At 39.3% G+C, this 22,150-nt stretch overlaps 1 protein-coding gene across 1 annotated transcript in view; it reads left to right on the top strand.

The window, feature by feature from the left end:
* FRK (fyn related Src family tyrosine kinase) overlaps nt 1-22,150 on the top strand; it is a 107,945-nt gene that overhangs the window by 45,009 nt on the left and 40,786 nt on the right. The window contains exon 2 of the mRNA XM_001925792.5: nt 4,068-4,189. Within this exon, the coding sequence (XP_001925827.2) occupies nt 4,068-4,189 (122 nt within the window). The remainder of the gene's footprint in view (nt 1-4,067; nt 4,190-22,150) is intronic.

The raw sequence follows: 22,150 nt of genomic DNA, 5'->3' as shown, positions 1-22,150 counted from the left end.
CTTTCTGCCTCCTAAGACACCCTAATCCCTCCCCAGTGCTCACTTTACAGCACTTTAATCTTAGAGAGAGCATTAAAAATGGCTGTTGACAACCAGCCCTGGGGCGTGTGTGCCCTTCCAAAACAGGGTCGACAGGAACTCTAAAAGGCAGAACAGAGGAGAGGTTTGCCTGCCACTCAAACCACAAATTAAGGAAAAATTTTCACGGTGCAGAGGGTGGAATGAACTATCAGTTGCCCATTAGTCTGTACAGCAGCATCTGCTCTGGTGAACACAGTCTATAGCAGATGCATCATCTGTGAGTATGAAAGATGGCATCATAAATGCCACTACATCTAGAAAACAATTTTTTATTGATTTTCTTCATTTGTTGATGATAGCTCAGCTAGGTAAAATTTCAGGCATTAAGGGAGCTGATGCATCCAGTCCAATAGTTACATGTATTTTATTGTTACTATAGATTCAATATTGGTGAGATTAGCCTGGTGAAGTGATTGTACCAATATATTATGCAAGAATCCAAAATTGGTGAGATGAAATAATTTTTAAAAAAATTCACCAAGGAGTTCTTCTCTGCAAATGCAGTGAAATTACTATATCTTTATCATTTGATTTTTAAAAATGGCTTGCTTATACATATATCAGATGAAAAAATTACAAAATTAATAGACAATTATTTAAAATACAAATATATGTATGTGAAACATATAATAAAGTATTTATTCTTTAGAATAATGAGATATAAGAGATATAAATATACTTCTAAGAATTTAATTTGCTAGATAAATTGTAATTTTTGTAAAGGTTTAATATTTACATTTGGACCAAACATTTTAATTTTGTTGCATAATTAATGCACTGGAAATCAGGAACATCCATGGGTTGATCAGTATATTTGATCTGTGCTGCTTCTTTGCTTGAAATATTTGTGCAAAGGAATTTTGCCATTGCTGGAAATGGAGTCTAGAAAAATTGCCTGAGCAGTTTGACAATTAGTTTTCACTAAGCATGCATGCATTCATAAAAATGTACAATATTTTCTATGTTTGCTTAAACTATATAAATGACATTATAGTAGCATGTATCATTCTTTGACTTCCTTTTGTCCCTCAACGATTTGTTTTAGCTGCCATATAGTATTCCACTTTTTATCTATAATTATGTTTGTTTATCTATTTCCCTATGATGGACATTTAGGCTGTTTATAGTTTTTCAATACTAGAATTTTTCAGTGAATGATCTTGTGATATATATCCTTAAGCAATGTAGTATATGATCTAGAAATGAAATCGAGTCATATACCAATATTCAGTTTTACCGGATATTGACAAATGCTCTTTGAAATAATTGTACCCAATTACAGTACTATCAGTATTGCATAAATGTTCTTGTTTCACATTTGTCCCAGTGCCTGAACGTGAGGGTTTTAAATTTTGTCTAGCTTGAAAAGTGTAAAATTGCATTTCATTGTTTTTATATTTATTATTCTTAGTATTCCTAATCACTGGCAATAGATAGAGGCTGTAATTCTTTCCTTATTTTTATTAATTATTTGGTTTTTGTTTCTGTGATCTGTCCAGTTATACACTATGTCAATCATTATACTGTGTTGTCTTTTTTAAAATTGATTATAGGTCTCTATAATCTGAATACTAGTTTTATTCTTGGTTATATGGTCTGCAAGTACTTCCCCCAGGTCTGTGGCTTTTGGTTTAATTTTTTTTTCTTGATAATTTTTGTGTTGCAAATTTTTAATTGTGGTATAATAAATATTATCAGTCTTCCTCTTTAAGGCTTGTCTTTTTCTTTTTGTCTTGTTGAAGAAACTTTTCCTAATCCAATATCATCAGACATTTTTAAAGTTTGCCTTTTACATTAAATCTCTAATCAATGTAAAATTATTATTGTGCATGCTATAAGTAGCATCCATTAACTTTTTTTCATATGGATTATGAATGGTACCAGAATCATTTATTGTCTGACCCATCCTTTCATCGCTAATTTGTGTATTGGGTCTGTTTGAGTTTTTTATTATGTGCCATTCTTATATTTACTTATTTCTGCAGGAGGAGAAAACACATATTTCTGTCTTTCTGTGAATGTATTACATGGTCACCTTGGAATGTTTCCAAGCCTTCCATAATTTCGGTTGGATAAACAATGGTCTATGGGCATCAATTTGGCCCTGATATTGAATCAGTGTGGCAGTCACTAGTGCACTTTTTATATTTTAATGTCTCTTTTCAGTTTCTTCCCCATCTTCCTTCCAACTGTGTCACCCTTACTGAATTCATATTCCCCAATTCCTACCCCCTGTCAAACTAATTGGAACCAATTAAAAAACTTTAAAAAAATTTTTTTTTATTTTTTTGGAGCCAATGTTGGATGGCCTTTCCTAGCCTGAAGTTCTTCACCTGGCCTATATATCTTCTCTCAAACCTACATTTCTTCTCTTTGAGTATTTACATCTTATTTTCTTTCTTTCTCTCTCTTTCCTCCCTCCCTCCCTTCTTTCTTTCTTTCTTTCTTTCTTTCTTTCTTTCTTTCTTTCTTTCTTTCTTTCTTTCTTTCTTTCTTTCTTTCTTTCTTTCTTTCTTTCTTTCTTTTCTTTTCTTTTCTTTTCTTTCAGGGCTGCATCTGAGGCATGTGGAGCTTCCCAGGCTAGGGGTCTAATCGGTCCTGTAGCTGTTGGCCTACACCACAGCCACAGCAAAGCCAGATCCCAGCTGCATCTGTGACCTACACCACAGCTCACGGCAATGCTGGATCCTCAACCCACTGAGCCAGGCCAGGGATCAAACCCACAACCTCATGGTTCCTAGTTGGATTCATTTCTGCTGCACTACGAGGGAACTCCCGAGTATTTACATTCTTAAAGTTGATACCTGAAAGAGAAATGTTTTACCTAAAGCCTTTAAGGGTGAAGATCAACCTTATGACCCTCTGGTGAAAGGTCTTTTTAGTGAAAAGCTGGCTGCCTCAGTTTCCTCTGATTATCACATTAGTGTCTGATATTTGTTCCAGACTGGCTTTGATATTAAAATCCATACTTCTTTGTTGGAGTTGGCCATATTCATGTTAACTGACTTGTAGAGTTCTGGAATGTTAAGGATAATGTGTGAAGATAGGAAGTGGAGGGAACACTAAGAAGATACATCCCGGGCAGAAGCATCCTTTTTTCACATAATCTCTCCAGTGATGAAAATTTCCTTCTAAACATACACAATCATCTGGGAGTGAGGAGGGGACTGGATAGGGATAGAGGTGGGGAAAGATGGGAATTGAGGCCCAGAGAACTGCATTTGTAGTCACGTTCACACTGTTTTTTTCTTTCTTTTTTTACAGCCACACCTGCAGCATATGGAAGTTCCCAGGCTAGGGGTTGAATCGGAGCTGCAGCTGCTGGCCTACACCACCGCCACAGCAATGCGGGATCCTTAACCCACATCTGTGACTGATGCCACAGCTCATGGCAGCACTGGATCCTTAACCCACTGAGTGAGGCCAGGGATCGAACCCACATCCTCATGGATCCTAGTCAGATCCTTAACCCATGGAGCCACAATCAGAATTCCCTGTAGTCATTCACACTTTGATGTGAAATATATGAATCCTTGGATTGGAATATTTGCTCCCTAACACTTAGAAGGTGCTAGGGAGGCAGCAGACAGTCTGATGGCGAGTAGTTTTAAAGTATGGAACACAGCAGACTCACCTTGTGGTGCTATGCCCAGCCCGGAAGCCTTGGATTTGACAAAAGGAGAACACAGGATTTCCCAGAGAGAATGTGGGAGTGAGAAGGGATGTGGCAGCGGGCATCAGCCAAATTCCTATTTTGCAATATTTTAAGACTCCTGGAGTGTTGCAGACATCCAGAAAAATCCTGCCAAGTATCAAAAACTACCATTCATACCTGTTATCCTGTCACTAAGGACTATCAAACCTTTCCGGTCCTGGATCCTTTCTGGCCAAACTTCTTTCTCCTTAAAAAAAAAAAAAAAAAAAAAAAAAAAAAAAAAAAAAGAATGTTGACTTGTTAATTAAAGTTTGTATCTCTCTCTTTACAGGTGGTTCTTCGGAGCAATCAAGAGAGCAGATGCAGAAAAACAACTATTATATCCAGAAAATCAGGAGGGTGCTTTTCTAATCAGAGAAAGTGAAAGTCAGAAAGGCGATTTCTCCCTTTCAGGTATGGGCATTGTTTGGTGTGATTTAAGTATGAATTTGAGAGTCTGTAGTCATGAACCTACTGGGGGAACATACGAATTTTAAATTTGCCTTTTTTGTTATCCTCACAATAGTACCAAAATTAAGTCTACTGAGCTGCCCAAGAGTAATAGAAAATTAGCAAAAAACTTCATTCTATGGCTAGAAATATCTATAAATAGTTTCAAACACTTGCACTCTAGATATGAAATGAAAAATATATGGATCTGCCTGTGTTTTCTCACCTTTGCATTGTCTAGGAGTCTGTCCTTCTAGGGAAGTGAAAAGCAAGAAGCAAAATCTAAGCTGCTGTCAAAATCGATCTTGCTATAATACTTTTTTAAAAATTTAATTTGTCTTCACCTGGTAAATAGAAAATGAATTGAAATGCTGAATGCAAATGTGCTTAATTAATCCATGAGATGTAACATTTGGTCAAGTGTAGTTTTCTAGCTGAGGGTCAGGTACATACTTATGATACCCTACGAAAGAAGGACAGGGGACCTGAGAATTACCTTTGAGAGTCACAGGTGGTTCTATGCATGACTCTGCTTTGGAGAATCTGTTTCTTGGTGCATGCTGCAATGTTGCAGAATACCCTTTCTTAGACTCCAGTCCTGTCCATCTCTCATGTGAGACCTTCTCCTTGGTCTTGCTCTGGTCTTTATATTGTCCAGGCTCATCACTGGTGTTATTGTCCCCTTTAAAGCATGTGCCCTGTTTCTCCAACCAGATGTAAACTTCTCAGGGGAAGAGTTTTGCCTCCTTTATCCCTGGAATAAACATTGCTTACACATCATGCCCTGTGCCACATTGCATCTGCCTGGCTCAATGGCATCATGTCAAATCCTGGTCCTGAGCCCACATGTACCAGAAACTTTGCCTGGCCTGAACTCAGACTGAATTTGGTACCATATTCCTTCCTCATACTTAGTGGTCCCAAATATTAGGGAAGATGGATTGGAGCTGGAAAGAATGAAGGGCAGTGGTGTTGAGGCAGGTTTTCAGAGGGTTTATCTTTCAGCTCCTGGTTATTCTGGCACTGAGTCAACACAGTATTCAAGAACCATTTGGCTTCAACTCCATTCCTACCCAGTTAGAAAATGCCGTTCCAATTATCATTCTTGAAATGTGCTCAAGATGATGACCCCTGACCTTTCTTATTTATACTCAGGGTGATAATCAAAATACTTAATGACTGATAGAGGATGGGCATCAGCTGCTCCGAACTGATGCCCCCCCAGGCTGTGACTTCACACGGGTGCATATGCAGGTGACGTGTGTGAATATTTTTTTATGCATAATAACTTTTTTCTGATAGGAAAGTAATCAACATTTTTATATAAACAGAAAAGCTCAAAGAAGAATGACTTGGGAAGTCACTTTTTGAAGACACACTTTTAATATTGAAATACCTTTCCTGGCAAGCTTTGTTCTATGCTTAACCTATTACATATATTTATTTAAACAAACACACATAGAAAAGAAAGTTGACATCATCTTATAAATTAAATATGTGTATTACTATATATGTGTGTATATATACACACACACATATAAATATATTCACATGCATACACACATACACGTGTGTGTGTGTGTGTATCTCGGCTCCATTTTTTTTTTTTTTTTTTGCCTTTTAGGGCCATACCTGCAGCATATGGAGGTTCCTAGGCTAGGGGTCAAATCGGAGCTGTAGCTGCGGGCCTACATGACAGCCACAGCAACGCAAGATCTGAGCTATGTCTCCAACCTACACCACAGCTCACAGCAATGATGGATCCTTAACCCACTAAGTAAGGCCAGGGATCGAACCCACAACCTCATGGTTCCTAGTCGGATGCGTTTCTGCTGCACCATGATGGGAACTCCCCTCTGGACTCCACTTTTCTTATTCTGTCTTTCAGTATCCTGTGAACGTCTTTGCATGTCCTTTAATGTACTTCTACATCATTATTTTAGAAGACACATAACTCTCCATTGTATGGGTGTATCATTATTAACCTATTTCATATTTTGTACATTTTCACTCTTTTTAGCAAATTTTCTGTTATAAAATATAATGTGGTAGATATCCTTATAGATAAATATTTGAAGATTTCCCTAAGAATATTACATGCAGAGGAAGAGAAGTGAAGCTTTTGGATATTGATATGCTTAATGATAAGAAGGCACGTACGAGAACTCTTTGTTTAAATGCACCCACATTTGTTTATTTGCCTTCACCGATATTTATACATAACATTAGGTACTCACTAGTTAGTCAAACGCTAGATTAAATGTTTTAGATACTAGCATTAACAATACAGAAGAATAATTCCAGGAGGAAAACAAACTAAAAGTAGAATTACCCGAGTCATATCTTTGAATAATTCCCAGGCTACAGTAACTATTCTGAACACTTTCTAAGTAGAACATTATGCAACAAAACAGCTTTGCAGGCTTAGAAGAGAATTACAAGGATATTCGCTGTTATGAGCTGAGAATACTCTAGAGCTTTTTTATGGATTTAGGAAGCTTTGTAGGCGCTACTTGGAGACCCACATGTCGCTATAGATTCTTTTTCAATGAACCCAACGCATTTAGAGTCTTTCAAACAAATTATCGGATGGCTGTGTGTTCACTGGGGGACCAGGTAAATGCAGACTGTTATGTTCTCCTGAGAGGAAAAATTTCTTATTTGCCAGAAGGATGGATGTGTAGGAGAAAAATGGAAAGAAAAGGGTCTTCGATATTTCTCCATTCAAACAAACAAACGAACAACCCAGTTGCTGACTGTTGACTACCACTAAGGATCTTCAGGTATACCACTAATGGATTTATTTCTTAGTACGGTTGTTCTCTAATCAGCCTGAATTGATGGTCTTCAGTTTTGCTGACTGTTGCGCTGCCAAAGGGAGGCGAGTGATCTCTCTTCTCTCTCTCTCTCTCTCTGCCACATGAGTTTCCTGAGAAGTATTGTCTCTATTCCTCAGGCAGCAATGGCTTGCAGTCGTCAGGGAAGCATTCCTGAGGAAGCGTGATTTATTGATGCCAGGGTGGGCTCAGCAAAGCAGCAGCCTGTGGTTGGGGTGGATGCTAATTGGCTTTTTGTGATCCTTGCAGGGCTGTCAGCTCTTGTGAGGTCTGAGTAGATCTGGAGAGAGAGTTAGGGCCATGACACCTCTCATAACGGCAAGACACTAATTAGCTGTGAATTACAGCAGTGCTTTTGGATATTACATGCTATATGTGGTAGCCAGAGGATCTGTCTTCATTAGATGCGTGACAGGTAGTTTTTGTGGCCCTACGCTTATTTGTCATGGGTAGAGACTTGTTTTTCTGATGAAAAACATAAAATTCTGAAGGAATGTCAACTGGTTTGGCTATTTCTGGATTTCAATCAATGACTTTAAAGAAAATTATTGTTGTTGCCATTGATATTAATTTCATGTTTGGTGTCCCATAAACATTTATATTATTGCTTAAAGTGTACCTTAAGCAAAATACACCTTGAGGGCTAAAGGTGAGTTTCAGGGGAGTTTTTTCAGAAGAGATTCTGCATTGAACATTGTGATTTTACTTTAGGCAGCTCTACATAAAACAATCTCCAGAGTCGTAGAGGGAATTCCAGATTCATCCTCAGCAAAACATTTTGAAGAGCAAATGATAAGGAGTTCCTGTTGTGGCTCAGTGGGTTAAGGCCCCGACACTGTCTTTGTGAGGATGTGGGTTTGATCCCTGGCCTTGCTCAGTGGGTTAAGGATTTGGTGTTGCCACAAGCTGTGGCATAGGTCACAGATCTGGTGTGGTTCCAGCATTGCTGTGGCTGTGGAATTGGCCCTCAGCTACAGCTCTGATTCAACCCCTAGCCTGTGAACTTCCATATGCTGCAAAAAAGAAAAAAAAAAAAGAGCAAATGATAAAAGACTGAAGATAGTTGAAAAATGACTACACTGAGGACATGAGGCCAAAAAGTCCATCATTGTAGTCAGGGTGATTCATCTCATAGCTGACACCACTTATTTATGCAGCTGTTTATTTCTTGAACAAACATTTGAGTGCCTACTCTGTGCCAGGCTCTGCTAGGTCAAGGGCAGCAAGGTGAGCAAGGCACAGTCCTGGCCCAAGTCTTCCAGGGAGACTGTCTTGTTGTGAGACCAGAGCCGGCAGGGGCTGAGTCACCGGAGTGGGGGTCGAGTCACTGGGGCGGGGGTATCAGGAAGGTTTCATGGAGGAGGCAGGACTTGTGTTGAGTTTGTGTCACAATGTAGCCATGTGGGAACAATAATTCCTGCAAGGCAAGGGCACAGAGTTGTGAGTGTGTCAGGTGTTTTGTGAAGTGTAGGTGTGTGTGTGTCGGGTTCAGGGATAGAGGTGAAGAGGATTGACCCACAATGAGCCTGGGAAGGGAAGTTGGAGCTAGACTGTTCGGTGCCTTGTATCCCATGCTGGGGAATTTGGACTGTATCCTATAGGTCCATTAAAAAAGGGAGTTTGAGGCAGAAAATGACCTTTTCTGACCTTTGATGGCAGTGTGGAGAACGGATAAGAGATGTATAGATGCCAGTCTGAGGAGGAGTGACAGGGACAAATACAGAGGCGTTACGTGCTGCAGCCTGAAATTGCAGGTGAGAGACAGCAGAGTTTGTCAGCAGTTCTGTGGAGCGGGGCTCAAGGGGATAGCACTCACCTGACTGTGCTAGGGCTCTGCTGGTTCTAGAAGCAACAGGGCCCCCTGCTTCACTCCTTTCTTCTTTTTCTTTCTTTCCTTCTTCCTTCCTTCCTTCCTTTCGCTCCATGGCACATGGAGTTCCCAGGCCAGGGCCTGCAACCCAAGACACAGCTATGGCAACACGGAGTCCCCAACCCACTGTGCGGGGCTAGGGACTCGAACCCACATCCCAGTGTTTCCAAGAGGATGCTGATCCTGTTGTGCCACAGCAGGAATTCTTCTCTCCCTCTCTTATGGGGCAAATGTGGGAGTGGCCTTAGGATTTGGGGTAGCAGTCTTTGCTTTGGTAGCAGTCTGCTGCTCTTCTCAGTAGCAGACTAAGCAGCCTGAGTCTGGCTACCAACTGTTTGCAGGGTGGTTTGGAGAGCCCAGCACCTCAGGGTTGGGCACGCACCCCCGCCACCCCTAAACTGCAGCTCCTCTTTAGGGGAAGAGGAAACTAGAGGAAAGCAAAAGTGAGTTCAGCTGCAGCCCTTCTTGGCAGGTGTAGGGGGCAATGGTGAACCAAACCCAGGGGGCCCCTTGCCAGGTAGTCTAGAAAGAGCTCCCGGGATTCTTTACTAGTGAGGTCTGTTTTTCTCTGCAGTGGCAGCCTCAACCAGGACAGAGGTTTGGCAAATAGACATTAGGGCAGGGAGGTGAGAAATATTTAGAAGATAGAACCAACAGGGATTTGTGGCTGCTCAGAAGTGGGATAAAGTAAGGGAAGATGCAGCATCTAGGATGGCTCGGATCTCTGACTTGAGTGATTTGGTTTAGCAATGCCTGTCGCCAAGGTCCTGTTGGCGACAGGCATTGCTAAGGAAGAGATACTTCCAGGGACAGAGGGGAAGAGACCAAAGTAAATAAGCTCAGAGGTGTTTGAAGCACTTGCAGGAGGACATACAAGTGGCCATTATCTCTTTTTTGACATGTGTGCTGATTTTGAGCTCTTGCTATCGAAAGTGAGGTCTGATTGCTTGCCGATCTAAAGCCAAGAAAGAGGCAATGTTGGTGGGAAGGAAAGCTTGCTTTATTTTGGAGGTCAGCAACTGGGGCGGGGGAGGAAGGGTGGGTTAGGGTGAGGAGTGAACAACCAGTGGGCAAGAACTTTAAAAGAGTGTTTCAGGGGGTGTGTAGGTAGAAGGAGGGGGCTACATGCAGAAATAGTGCAGTCAGCTCTGTCAGTCCTGTTGAAAGTGGTTATCAGTGGTCTGATCAGCGTCACTTTGATTGTTTTAAGTACAGTTAATTTTCAGTTTCAGGGTCAGTTTATTCCCATTTCTTTGAGGCCATTTCTCAGAATTGGGGTGGCTTATGTCATGGCTACAGTCTGGTTACCATGTAGTTAACTTCTTCCACCTGGAGGGGGTTTCAAGTCTCCACAAGACAGCTCTTAGGATACTACTCAGAATGTTACCTATAGCCATTGAGGAGGAACTAAAGACCCTTGACTTTGCTCAATGACTCAACTATTATTATTTGGTCTTGTTGGATTGTTTTCCTTTGCTTCTGCATTTTCCCACTTCTCTGGGGAAACATTCTTTGACAAAAGTTTTTCTATAGACAAAAGTCAGGTAGAGGACATGGGTGAGGGAGGAACCATAGGGTCCCGCTTTGTTTCACTCACTATGGTACATTTCCAATATGGTGAACACAAATGAATATGGGAGCATGGAATATGCAAGATTTTCAAAACAGTACTTTGTGATGGCTATGAAGTCCTTTCTTGAGAATATACGATAGATCTCAGTAGCAACATAATTTAATTTTGAAATAAATATGCTAAAACTTTTAGAACCAAAGAAATGTTTTATCCTTCAGAGGAATAGATTGCTGCTGTTCAAAGGATTGTACAAATGGTAGAACCATCTTAATAGAACAGACATCACTTTATGCTAAGGCCTTAGCGGGGGCAATTATGTATTTACTAAGGGCAACTTTGATACTTGGAAGTGGCTAGAATTATCTGAAGCAACTTTTTGAATAATATGGATGATTAACCTGAGTGATGCCATGAGGCTTATAACTTGGTAAATATTTCTGCATGCCTTATAAATTAATTCCAAAGGCAATTCAATGAGTAATGAGAACAAGAGCAGCTTTGTTAAGGAAGATGTGTACACTTTCATATTGACCTTGTGTGTATCTTTCATGTTGAACTTTCATAATCAAAGAATCATTTATATTTAGGACTAACACTTTCACAGTAGGTACAAATGTGCTTTTCAAACTAGGTTATACACTCCTTGAGAAGAATCCTACTTGTATTTCTTATATTTCTTATTTCTTCTCTATATCCATAGTTTCAAGAACTATTTGTAAAGACTGTAGATGCTCAAACACTCATATCTTTACCCTGTTTGCCTACCAGGAGCAAAGCTAAGTGAGGCCATGGTTTCTTTCTTAAACCTCTAATGTCTGGACCATGTAAGATCACAAATAATCCTATTTTCTGGGTTTCAGACTTGTTTTAGAAAGACAGTTTGTCACCTTGTCAGGTTAGTTGTTTCTGGTAATAAGAAGAGGTGTCAAAATTGGGTGTCTTACATTCGGGGGCGGGGGGGATGTCCAAGGCATGCAGAAGTTCACAGGCCAGGGATCAACACAGGCTAGGGATCAAATTTACATCACAGCAGAAATCAGAGCCACAGCAGTGACAATGCCAGATCCTTAACCCACTGAGCTACTGGAGAACTCCAGGAGGAGACAAAATTGGACTTGGAGTGTGGCTCTTTATCCTTCTGCCTGGCACAGGGTTCAGACCCAACTCACTTTATACCAACTGCTGAGAGTTTTTAAGACATGCTGATTCATTCCGATCTGATGCTGACCAATGGCAAAAAGCTGTGTGTTTCATTATCAGTCCCCTGGGCCTCCATTTATTCTCCATTTAAAATTAATGTGAACATAGTGGCCACAAGAGTGTGTCAGGAATTCCATTACTACTAACCATGAACATAAATACAATTATACATACCAAGGAAGGGCAAGTATTAAAGGGTTGGAAGAAACTGCTCCATGAATTTATTATGCAATGAAACGTCTATGGATTCTGGGAGCATTTTGATATTGGTTAAAGCTGTTTTGCTTTTTAAAAAGTGCCCATGCTGCAGAAAGAAATTTTTATGTTAATAACTCCAGTATCTCATATAAAATGTATTAAATTTTAAACATGTTGGTGCCATCTTAGAAAATGCCTTTTAATTAAAGTCATAATTTAGTCGTGTTTAACTTAATTGCAAATATCATTGCCTATAATAGCAAGTGGCTTTTTGGGTGAGTTATAGTATATTCTGGCTTTTTTATAATGTTACTATTGATAGATTATATTTCAGATGTTTTAAATACTCTATAAAGTTAAATTAACATTTTATGACATAGTGTCTATAGCTGTGTTTGTGTCTATACACACGCATACATACAAAGATGCACAGGTAAAGAACTTGTTACTCTAGGGCACTGGGTCATGGAGAAATCTTCTATCTTGTCAGCCCATGACTAGCATTTCTTGAAGTTGCAGTGTTGTTTAGGGGGCTTGCATTCTTTTTTTTTTCTTCTTTTTTCTTTTTTTGCTTGTCCATGAACACCACATATTGACTCAGCTAACTTTTCTCTTCTGGTTTGGCTTACTTTATTTTGTTTATGAAAAAAATCTTTTTTTTTTTTTTTTGGCATCAGTTAGTTTGAGCTATTTGGAAGAAAGTGTAACAAATTAAGGATGCATGTTATTGGCCTTTGAATATACCTTTATAATAATCGATTCCAGATATTGAATAAATAAGAGGAAAGTTGATAAGTTATGTGGTGGTTGATGAAACTGCTACCTTTTTGCAATTCATGACATATTCCATTCCGTTATTTGCTTTTCATTTTCTTAGCTGCGGAATTAAATTGATCCTTTGTTTACATTTTGTCCCCTGTGGTCCTCCTAGATGAAGATGGTGGCAGGCAAACAATCATTTGAGTTAGCATCCTCCTACATTCCATTTAAGAATGTACTTAAGAGTTTGTGGCTCAGTGGTTAACAAATCTGACTAGTATCCATGGGAATGTGGGTTTGATCCCTGGCCTCGCTCAGTGGGTTAAGGATCCGGCGTTGCTGTGAGCTGTGGTGTAGGTTGCAGATTTGGCTCCGATCCCAAGTTGCTGTGGCTGTGGTATAGGCCGGTAGCTGTAGCTCTGATTCGACCCCTAGACTGGGAACCTCCACATGCCGTGGGTGCAGCCCTAAAAAGAGAAAAAGATAAAAGAAACAAACAAAACAAACTAAGAGATACAGAAACAGAGTAGCCCTGTCAACAGAATCTATCAATTAATGAATGATTTGTTAGACTCTAGGTAAGTATCCTCCAACTTCAGTGTGAATGTAGGTGAATTGACACATGGGTGGCTGGTGTAGCCTTTGACTTTGGCATCAGGCTGGGGCTGGTCATAAAGAAGGTGGGAGGTGGCTTTGACTCCTGCTCAATGGATACCAGGAAACCAGGCAGCCACTGCCCTCCTGTGTAGAACCACCTTAGTGATTTGGGTCTTCCTTGGGCATCCGCGTATGATCCCCTTCTTTTCTACATCCAAGTGAGACAGCAGCTTCCAACAGAGTAAATGTTATGAGGGTGGAAGTTGACAGGTGATGATGGTGTGTCGCAAACTAGGTGAACTTAACAGGATAGAGAGAAGGAGATAAGAACTTTGTTTTCTTGCAATTGTGTTTTTTCCTACCTTCCTCTGATTAAACAAACTCAGCATTACTATCTTAGTCACTTTGGGCTGCTGTAATGAAATAACATTAAGCTGGGTGGCTTAAACATTTATTTCTCATGATTCTGGAGTCTGGGAAGTCCAAGATCAAGGTGCCAGCCGACTTGGTATCTGGAGAGGGTTCTCTTCCCCACGTGCCTCCTTGCTGTGTCCTCATGTGATAGAGAGAGAGAGCTCTGGTCTCTTCCTCTTCTTATAGTGGGTTGGGTACCATTCCTATCATGAGGACTTCACCCTTGTGACCTCATCAAAGCCTAAGTATCTCCCAAAGGCCCACTCTTAATAGCATCCCATGGTGGTTTCTGGCTTCAGCATAGGAATGTGAGAGGGAATACAGACGTTCAGTCCATAACAATGACTGAGGACTTAATTCTGTTTCCTACTGTCAGCGGGCATGCTAGGTGAGTAGGAGAAGGTCCACCTTTCCTCTGGCAAAGCCACGGGGGCTGAGCACGCGCCAGACTTTGGCAGTATGTTTAGAGGCTTGGTGCATTAGCAGCCCTACCATGCATGTGCTAAAAAAGAGAAAGGCCAGGTACATGTGATTTTTTTTCTTGAACATCAAATTTCCTTTCATTCAAGGATGAGTATAATAAAAGAAAAAAGTCATGAGACTCTGGATGCTCAATAACAAAATTTTCCAACTTATGGTCTAGAACATGAAATCTTCGATAAGACAGAAGCATTCCATAGAACCAAGGGTTCAGGAGTTCAATGCATTTGAAAAAGACTTCATATTACATCCTTTCTGCTCTGACTTAGCAAAAACATAATGATGTCTCAGAAGTCCTAGAGCAAAGAAACTTAGCTTTTCAACTCAGAGTTTTCTAAATTACTTGAATCATTTATTTTTCTATAAAGTGGTTTGGGAAAATAATAGTATAATAGATGATAAACAAAAATCTGAAGATGAAAACTCATGCTTTTGAGAGAGTCATAAAAGGCACAGAAGAAAAAAGTTGAACACATTTGATTTGAAATGTTATAGAACAAGAAAACACAAATTCCAAGAAAACAAATATAAGCAGCAGCATGAAAAGGCAATATATGGGAAATAGAAAAATTGTCACTCTAGGGCTGTAAAGAGTAGACTTGGAAGCTCGCTGGAGAGAGAAGAAAAATAGGTGAAAATATGTGAGGGCAGATAATGCACGATCAGGAGACATTTGTTTGAAATTTATTATAATAATTAAATGCAAGCAACAGTTAAATATGTTGTAGAAGAAAACTTCCCTCAGCTAAAAAAAAAAAAAATCTGTCCTTGTAGATTAAAAGGACTTCTATTTGTTCCAAGTAAAATGAATGAAATACAATATTAACTAGGATAAAGGAAAAATTCTGTGAATATCCAGGAAAAAAAGTAAATGCAAAAGAATGAAAACTGAATGGTCTCAGAATTCGCCACACCATTAAAAAGCAAACTAGTATAAACATATAGTCTTTTTTTGTTTCCCCTCTCTTTACTGATAAAGTTGAAAAGATAACTACCTTCACCTAATTCATCAACTGTCAACACTTTACGACTTTTCCTTTCTCTCTCCATCCCACATATCTATATATGTCTCATATACATAATTTATATGTAAATGCAGATATGATGTCACTTCACTGTTAAAAACTTTAGTATTACTATATATGTCCCAGGAATAAGGACCCTACATTATTACAATACCGTTATTTATACCAGATTTCACACTAATGCAATAATGTTATTTATCATAGAGTGCCCACTCAAATCTCTCCAAATGTCCATGGTAATTCTTTATTTATTTGCTTTTTGATACAATAAGGTATTATGCATTGCATTTGGTTTTTGTATATAAAAAAGCAATTTTCTAAAATACTGGGAGGAATATTTTGAATTATTTTTTGATCTTTCATTTATTAACTGATTCATTCATTCACGCATTCATCACAGAACTTTCATTTGTGTTTGCTATATGGTACAATTCTGTAAACACTGAACAGCTCACACTATAACAATTATTTGGTTATTATGCATATAAAGCCCTTATGTGTAAAGTGCTTTAAGAATCCAGAAAAGAGAACAATGATTTTCTGAAAGGGACAAATAAAGGAAGGCATTAGAGGGAAATGGGATAACAGTTAATATTATCCCAAATAGTGAGTAAAAGTAAATGGAAAATAGTGTGCATAATACTTATAGTTTTCTGTTCAAATAATGTTCATTCTTAAGAATCTTCTTACTTTGAAAAAAATCAGGTGATACTCCTTGGATTAAAAATGAATAATTTTCTGTGATGCATTTTTGAACCCTTTAAAAAATAAGGTGGAGATCTGTAAATTGTTCATTCATTGCCACTAATATGCTTGAATAATTTACAAGTTCTATTCTTGATTGCATATGTTATAAGTCATGATAAATTCAATATGGGTTATATTTTTGGATAACATGACATTGCCAGATCCGAGATTTAAACACAATTCTGTCTGGATCTTGGGCTCTGATAATATAAAACTCGATGATCTCAAACTGGGAAGAGGGGTAAGGAGGAAGAGCTGATCCGTGAAAGACAGAAGAAGGCAGAGCTAGGAAGAACACTAGAGCATTGTGAAGTTTTGGATTGAATGGGAAACTAAGACATCTTGGCTCTGGAACTGAAAGTCGGAGACCCGCATCCCTTCCAAATCCTTCTCCTTTGCAGGAGCCTTGAGCAATTTAGTCCAGTTTATACTTCATAGAAATAGTATCCAAAGAAATATTTATATTTCAATGTCACCTGATCCTTAAAGTATCTAATCAATTTCTTTTTGTTACTCTAAGAGGCAAAAATGTGATACAAAAAAAAAAAAAAAAATACTGTAAAATTAAGCCTCACCAGAATATTTCACATGGTGTTTATATAAACGGGGGGGAATTGTTTATAATGTTGAATGCTATATGTGTACCTTATTTTAAAAACAAAACATCATGCTGTCTTCTGGTTTCTGCTCTCCACTCTACAACTGCAGCCATCGAGGGCTTTCAGTCAAACATGCGGTCCCTCTAGTGGCAAGTCAAGAAATAGCATGCCATTATGGAAACCATACGGGGGGGGGGGGGGTTGTTTTATTTAGCTTTTTGTTTTCACGACCCATTAATTTATAGGAAGGGGAAAAATATCTGATTTTAGTTGAAAAAAGTTTATAATTTTAAAATATCTCTAGCAACTTGTGCTATAAAGAAAAACACACTGGCAGTAATTTTACTTTGTTAATGTCAAAATTGATCAAGGTTTACATTTTCTTAGTGAGACAAATATCTGGTTTATTTATGGTTATATAAGATGTGTTCATGATGTAAAAGGTGAATGAAATAAATACAATCAAATTTAATAAATGAGTAGCTCTAACTTTAAACCATGAATTTAAAATGATATGTGCATGTTAGCTACTTTATAACTATTTGTCAGCATTGCATCAATCATGAAGTCATTTCTAATGCATTTTAGAAATGTGATTTGCATTAAGTTATTAGACACTTTGGCACAGGAACTAGAATCTAACAAAGTATTCTGTTGTCTTAAAAGCCTGGGTGTGGCAGGGACTAAATTTATTTTCCTATTTGTTTCACTGGGGACTTTCCTTAAATCCTTTCTCTGCACAGCTATCTCCTTGTCACCTGCAGATGCTTTTAACATGTTTTGCCAGAAGTAAAATGTGGAGGAAGCAAAAACATAAAAGAAGAGAAAAAGCAAAAATTATATTCCTATTTTCATATAATTTTAGTAAGCATTATTTTCTGTATATCTCTTATGTGTACAATCCTGAACAAAATGAGGCTACTTATTCATCAAATTCTTATTTAATGCCTACCATGTGCAGTTAGTATTCAGAAGGCTGGGTTACAGTGGTAAACAAGACAGTTCCTGCCCTCATGAACTATACATTCTTGTTGGCAGAGGAGGGAAGATGCCAACTAAATAGAAAAGACACACTCAAATAGGAAAGATACCTACTTATTCACTGTATTAGTCTGGTTTTCACAAGAGTAAGCAAATAGTTGAAATCAAGGAAAACACTTTGATTTTCTGTATAGAATAATGACAGATTAGAGTAGAAATGAGGATTGCTGTCTTGCATTGGAAATGTGAGAGAAATCTGGAAGCAGAAGTTTATGTTAATTATGTTCAGAAGATGAGGTCATCAGTGCTTCAGCTGGATTCTCCCATTTATAATATTAAACTCTGGGAATTCCTGTCGTGGCTCAGTGGTAATGAACCCAACTAGTATTCATGAGGACGTGGATTTGATCCTGGCCTCGCTCAGTGGGTTAGGATCTGGCATTGCTGTGGCTATGGTGTAGGATGGCAGCTGCAGCTCTGACTGGACCCCTAGCAGAACTCTGCAGCCTGGTTGCTTGGGTCTGGCTTCTTCCTCTTACTAACAGTGTGGCTTTGGACTCATCACTTAGCCTCTTCTTGCCTCAGTTTCCTCTGTTGCAAAATGGAGATTAAAAAGTGTCTACCTCCTGGTGGTATTGTTTGCATTCAATGATATAATAAATGAAAAGGGGCTTAGAACCCTGCCTGGCACAAAGTAAGCAATATAAATATTTGCTCTTGTCACTAGCATTCAAATCTGAGCAGTAGTGAGCCTTTGGAGAGCTTGTCCCATGATCCTAGCTTGGTATCACAGCATAATGATGGGGCTCTGGGTCTATGATAAATTTCTGTGTGGGATGGAAGAAAAAAGACACTGGTTTTGTTCTTTTCTCTTTGAGCTTGGTGGCATAGCTTCAGCATTTTGCTGTGTTTGTGTTGGTAATTTAGGTCACAGAAAATGAGGTTTAGGTACATTAATAGACCTGCTATTGGGGCAGGAGGGGTGCCCAGCCCACAGGGCAGAATTCTAGGTGTCAAGCATGTAACTCTGTGTCTAACCCACCATGTTCCTCAGGAGGTGTCTGTGTCACAGTGATGAGGCTCCAGAATGTTCAGGTTCCCTCTAAATGTTTAAGTTTGTGTCTTAGTTTTTTACTTTGGAAAGCCAGAGTCGTAATTTTTCTCTCCTTCATTTGAATGTTATGATAACTATATTTATTTCCTTGCTAGAAGAGTAGAACTAGAGCATCTGAACTGGAAAGGACTTTCTAAAAATTTAGTTTATAATTGAAGGAATTGAAGATTAGTCAAGGTCAGTTGCTCATCCAAGGTAACACAACTAGATGTAAGCTAGCACCAAAACTGGATCTTTTGACATCTTTTAAATCTCATTCACAAGTCACATGGCTTCCTTTAAAATGTCTGTTATTAATCAGTTTTTGCCTCTAAATCTCAGTGATTTACTCATGTGACATGTTGCTTGGTTGGGCTCAACTTGACTCTACCTAAGGCAGTAATCCTGGGTTCATCTCTGTGTGTCTTTCATTTTGGGACCCAGACCAGAGGGGCAGCCACTGTCCCAGGTATGGTACTCTCCTAGTGGGGAACAAAAGACTGTGAGGGGCATCAGGGGAAAGGGAGCACTTACTCTTCAGACTTTTTAAGGCTTCTGCTAGGATGTGCTGTTGTGTTTGTACTCATCCAAAGCAAGTCACATAGCCGCATCCTAAGTCAGTGGGGTGGGGAAGGATGATCCACCTACTGGAGGCCGTGGCAAAGGCGGAGAGAGAATGATTCACTGACCTCATGTCTCACATGAGTAAATGCTATCGAAGGGCTCAAAATCCAGGAGGAGAGAAATGGTGTAAATACATGGAGCAATGTGGTGGACTGATTTCAACAGCACAAGTCCACGTACAGTGAGATGTGAAGGACCAAGTAAGTTGCTCACTTGCATAGGTCCCGAGGCTTACGGAGGAGGAGAGCCTGAGCTGGGCCTTAATAGGGGAATGTGTCTATAACATGTCAATAGAATGAGGTTCTAGTTGGAGTAGATGGTTTGTGCAGGTGCCCAGAAACAGGAAATATCACGGTGCATTCTGGGAACGATGGATAAGCATTTGAACCTTGAGGGTTGGGCGCAGCAGAGAATTCTGTTAAGGTCCATGAACGTTAGGCAGTGGGGTGCATGTGAAGAGCTTTAAAAAGGAGAATGACATTTTCAGATGTGTGTTTTAGAGGATAGCTCTGGTGACTGTGGAAGATAGACAGTGATGCTGTGGACAGGAAAACAGAGCTGATAGGGTGGCACAGGTCAGAAGCATTATTAGGGAAAGAGCAGATGGAGAGAGAAGCCTGACACCTAGTATGGTTAAGAAAAGCAGAATCATGTTGTTAGATGGAGGAAGGTTCAAACTATGTTTCTATTGAAAGGTGTCCGTTGCAGAAATAGACCTTCTCTGCAGCATTATCCTCATCTCAGTGAGCCTACTTGCTCCCAGAGCTGTGAGCACTATCTTGTGAGAGTTGCCTAAAAATACTTGCTGTTTGGCAATAGGAGGAGACAGTTGGTGGAGGGATTAAGAGTGTGGTATGACATTCGGAGTCTCATTGCCTGGCTTTGAATCATAGATTGAATCTTCACCTGCTTCGTATCCAGGGGAAAATTCCTTAATATCTCTCTCTACTTTAGTTTCTCCTCTTTAAGATGATGAAAATAATATCTCTATGGCTTAGGTTTGGTATTATAATTAAGTAAAATGCTACACTAAAAAAGCACTTAGTGCAGTGCTTGCTTATGTTGAGGCACACAGAGCACAACTTTTTGCACAGAAAGTTGGAGGTATGGGCACATCTTGCATTGGAACATGTGCTTTGAACTGTTTTATTGGGGGGTAGTGATGACTCGTGCTGAATAGCCACAGCTGTTCACCTCGTTCACCCCTGAACTAGTAAGAGTCATTAAGAAGATGGTTAGCCAGCCTTCAAAGTGCAGCCTGTGACTAGGGGATTACTTGTCTTTATGTGTTTACCTGAACATGCCCTAAACTATGTGTGCCATAAGCTAAGACAAACGAAACCAACTCTAAACAGACTTGGGTAAACTTCATCTAATACTTGTCTGGAAGAAACAACAGGAACATATCTTATATCAAGGGTTCTCCTTCAATAGGAAGATATTTCTCATGGCTTTCATGTTCACTCTGTTTAACATGTCTGCTAATTACTGAAATGGGGATGCAGAGGAGGAGAGGAATTCAATTCTCCTTTGTCACGGGAAGAGAGTTTGGGGAGACTTTGACAGGGAAGGGAGAGATGGCATTTGAAAAGATCTAAAACATTATGCTGAGATATTAGTAAATTACTATGTGAAAAAAAACCCAAAAAACAAAACAGGAAGCAGGAAATAAGTGTTTAAAGGTGTCTACTGTTTCTACTGTCAATCACAGGAGACCCTGGATGACAAGGCTGGGACTCCAGCCCTGCAAACAACTAGAGTTGGTTTTGAAACTCCAGACTTATCAGGAAAAGAGGCATTTAGACTAAGGCATCTTTAACATTTCTTGTCATCGACTGTATATGTATATACATAGTCTTTCTGTTGATAGAAGAGTAGAATTGGCATAAACCGCCTAGTCTAATAGTCCTCTTTATGAGAAACCTTTTTATAATATGAACCACCTCAGGGGGAGCATCAAACCTCCCATGAACAGAAAGCCCAGAGAACCAGCTTATTGTCTTCCAGGATAAGGCAGTTCATTTCACTTCATTTCTTTTTTTTTTTTTAACAATGATTTTTATTTTTTCCATTATAGCTGATTTACAGTGTACTGTCAATTTTCTGCTGCACGGCAAGGTGACCCAGTCACACATACATGTACACATTCTTTTTTCTCACATTATCATGCTCCATCACAAGTGATCAGACATAGTTCCCAGTGCTATACAGCAGGATCTCTTTGGTAATCTCTTTGGTAGTTTGCATCTATTAACCCCAAATTCCCACTCCCTCCTACTCCCTCCCCTCTTGGCAACCACAAGTCTGTTCTCCATGTCCACAATTTTCTTTTCTGTGGAAAAGTTCATTTGTGCCTTATATTAGATTCCAGACATAAGTGAGATCATATGGTATTTGTCTTTCTCTTTCTGACTTACTTCACTCAGTATGAGAGTCTCTAGTTCCATTCATGTTGCTGCAAATGGCATTATTTTGTTCTTTTTTATAGCTGAGTAATATTCCGTTGTGTATATATACCATATCTTCTTAATCCAATCATCTGTCGATAGGCTTTTAGGGCATTTCCATGTCTTGGCTATTGTGAATAGTGCTGCAGTGAACATGCGGGTGGATGTGTCTTTTTCAAGGAAAATTTTGTCTGGGTATATGCCCAAGAGTGGGATTGCTGAGTCATATGGTAGTTCTATGTATAGTTTTCAAAGGTACCTCCATACTGTTCTCCGTAGTGGTTGTACCAGCTTGCATTCCCACCAACAGTGCAGGAGGGTTCCCTTTTATCCACACCCCTTCCAGCATTTGTTATTTGTGGACTTATTAATGATGGCCATTCTGACTGGTGTGAGGTGGTACCTCATAGTGGTTTTGATTTACATTTCTCTAATAATCAGTGATGTTGAGCATTTTTTCATGTGCTTGTTGGCCATCTGC

The sequence above is a fragment of the Sus scrofa genome, chromosome 1, assembly GCF_000003025.6.
Source record: "Sus scrofa isolate TJ Tabasco breed Duroc chromosome 1, Sscrofa11.1, whole genome shotgun sequence".
In the NCBI taxonomy this organism is placed as follows: Eukaryota; Metazoa; Chordata; class Mammalia; order Artiodactyla; family Suidae; genus Sus; species Sus scrofa.
Note: the sequence above shows the minus strand (reverse complement) of the source record. Positions and strands in the feature narration are given on the sequence as shown.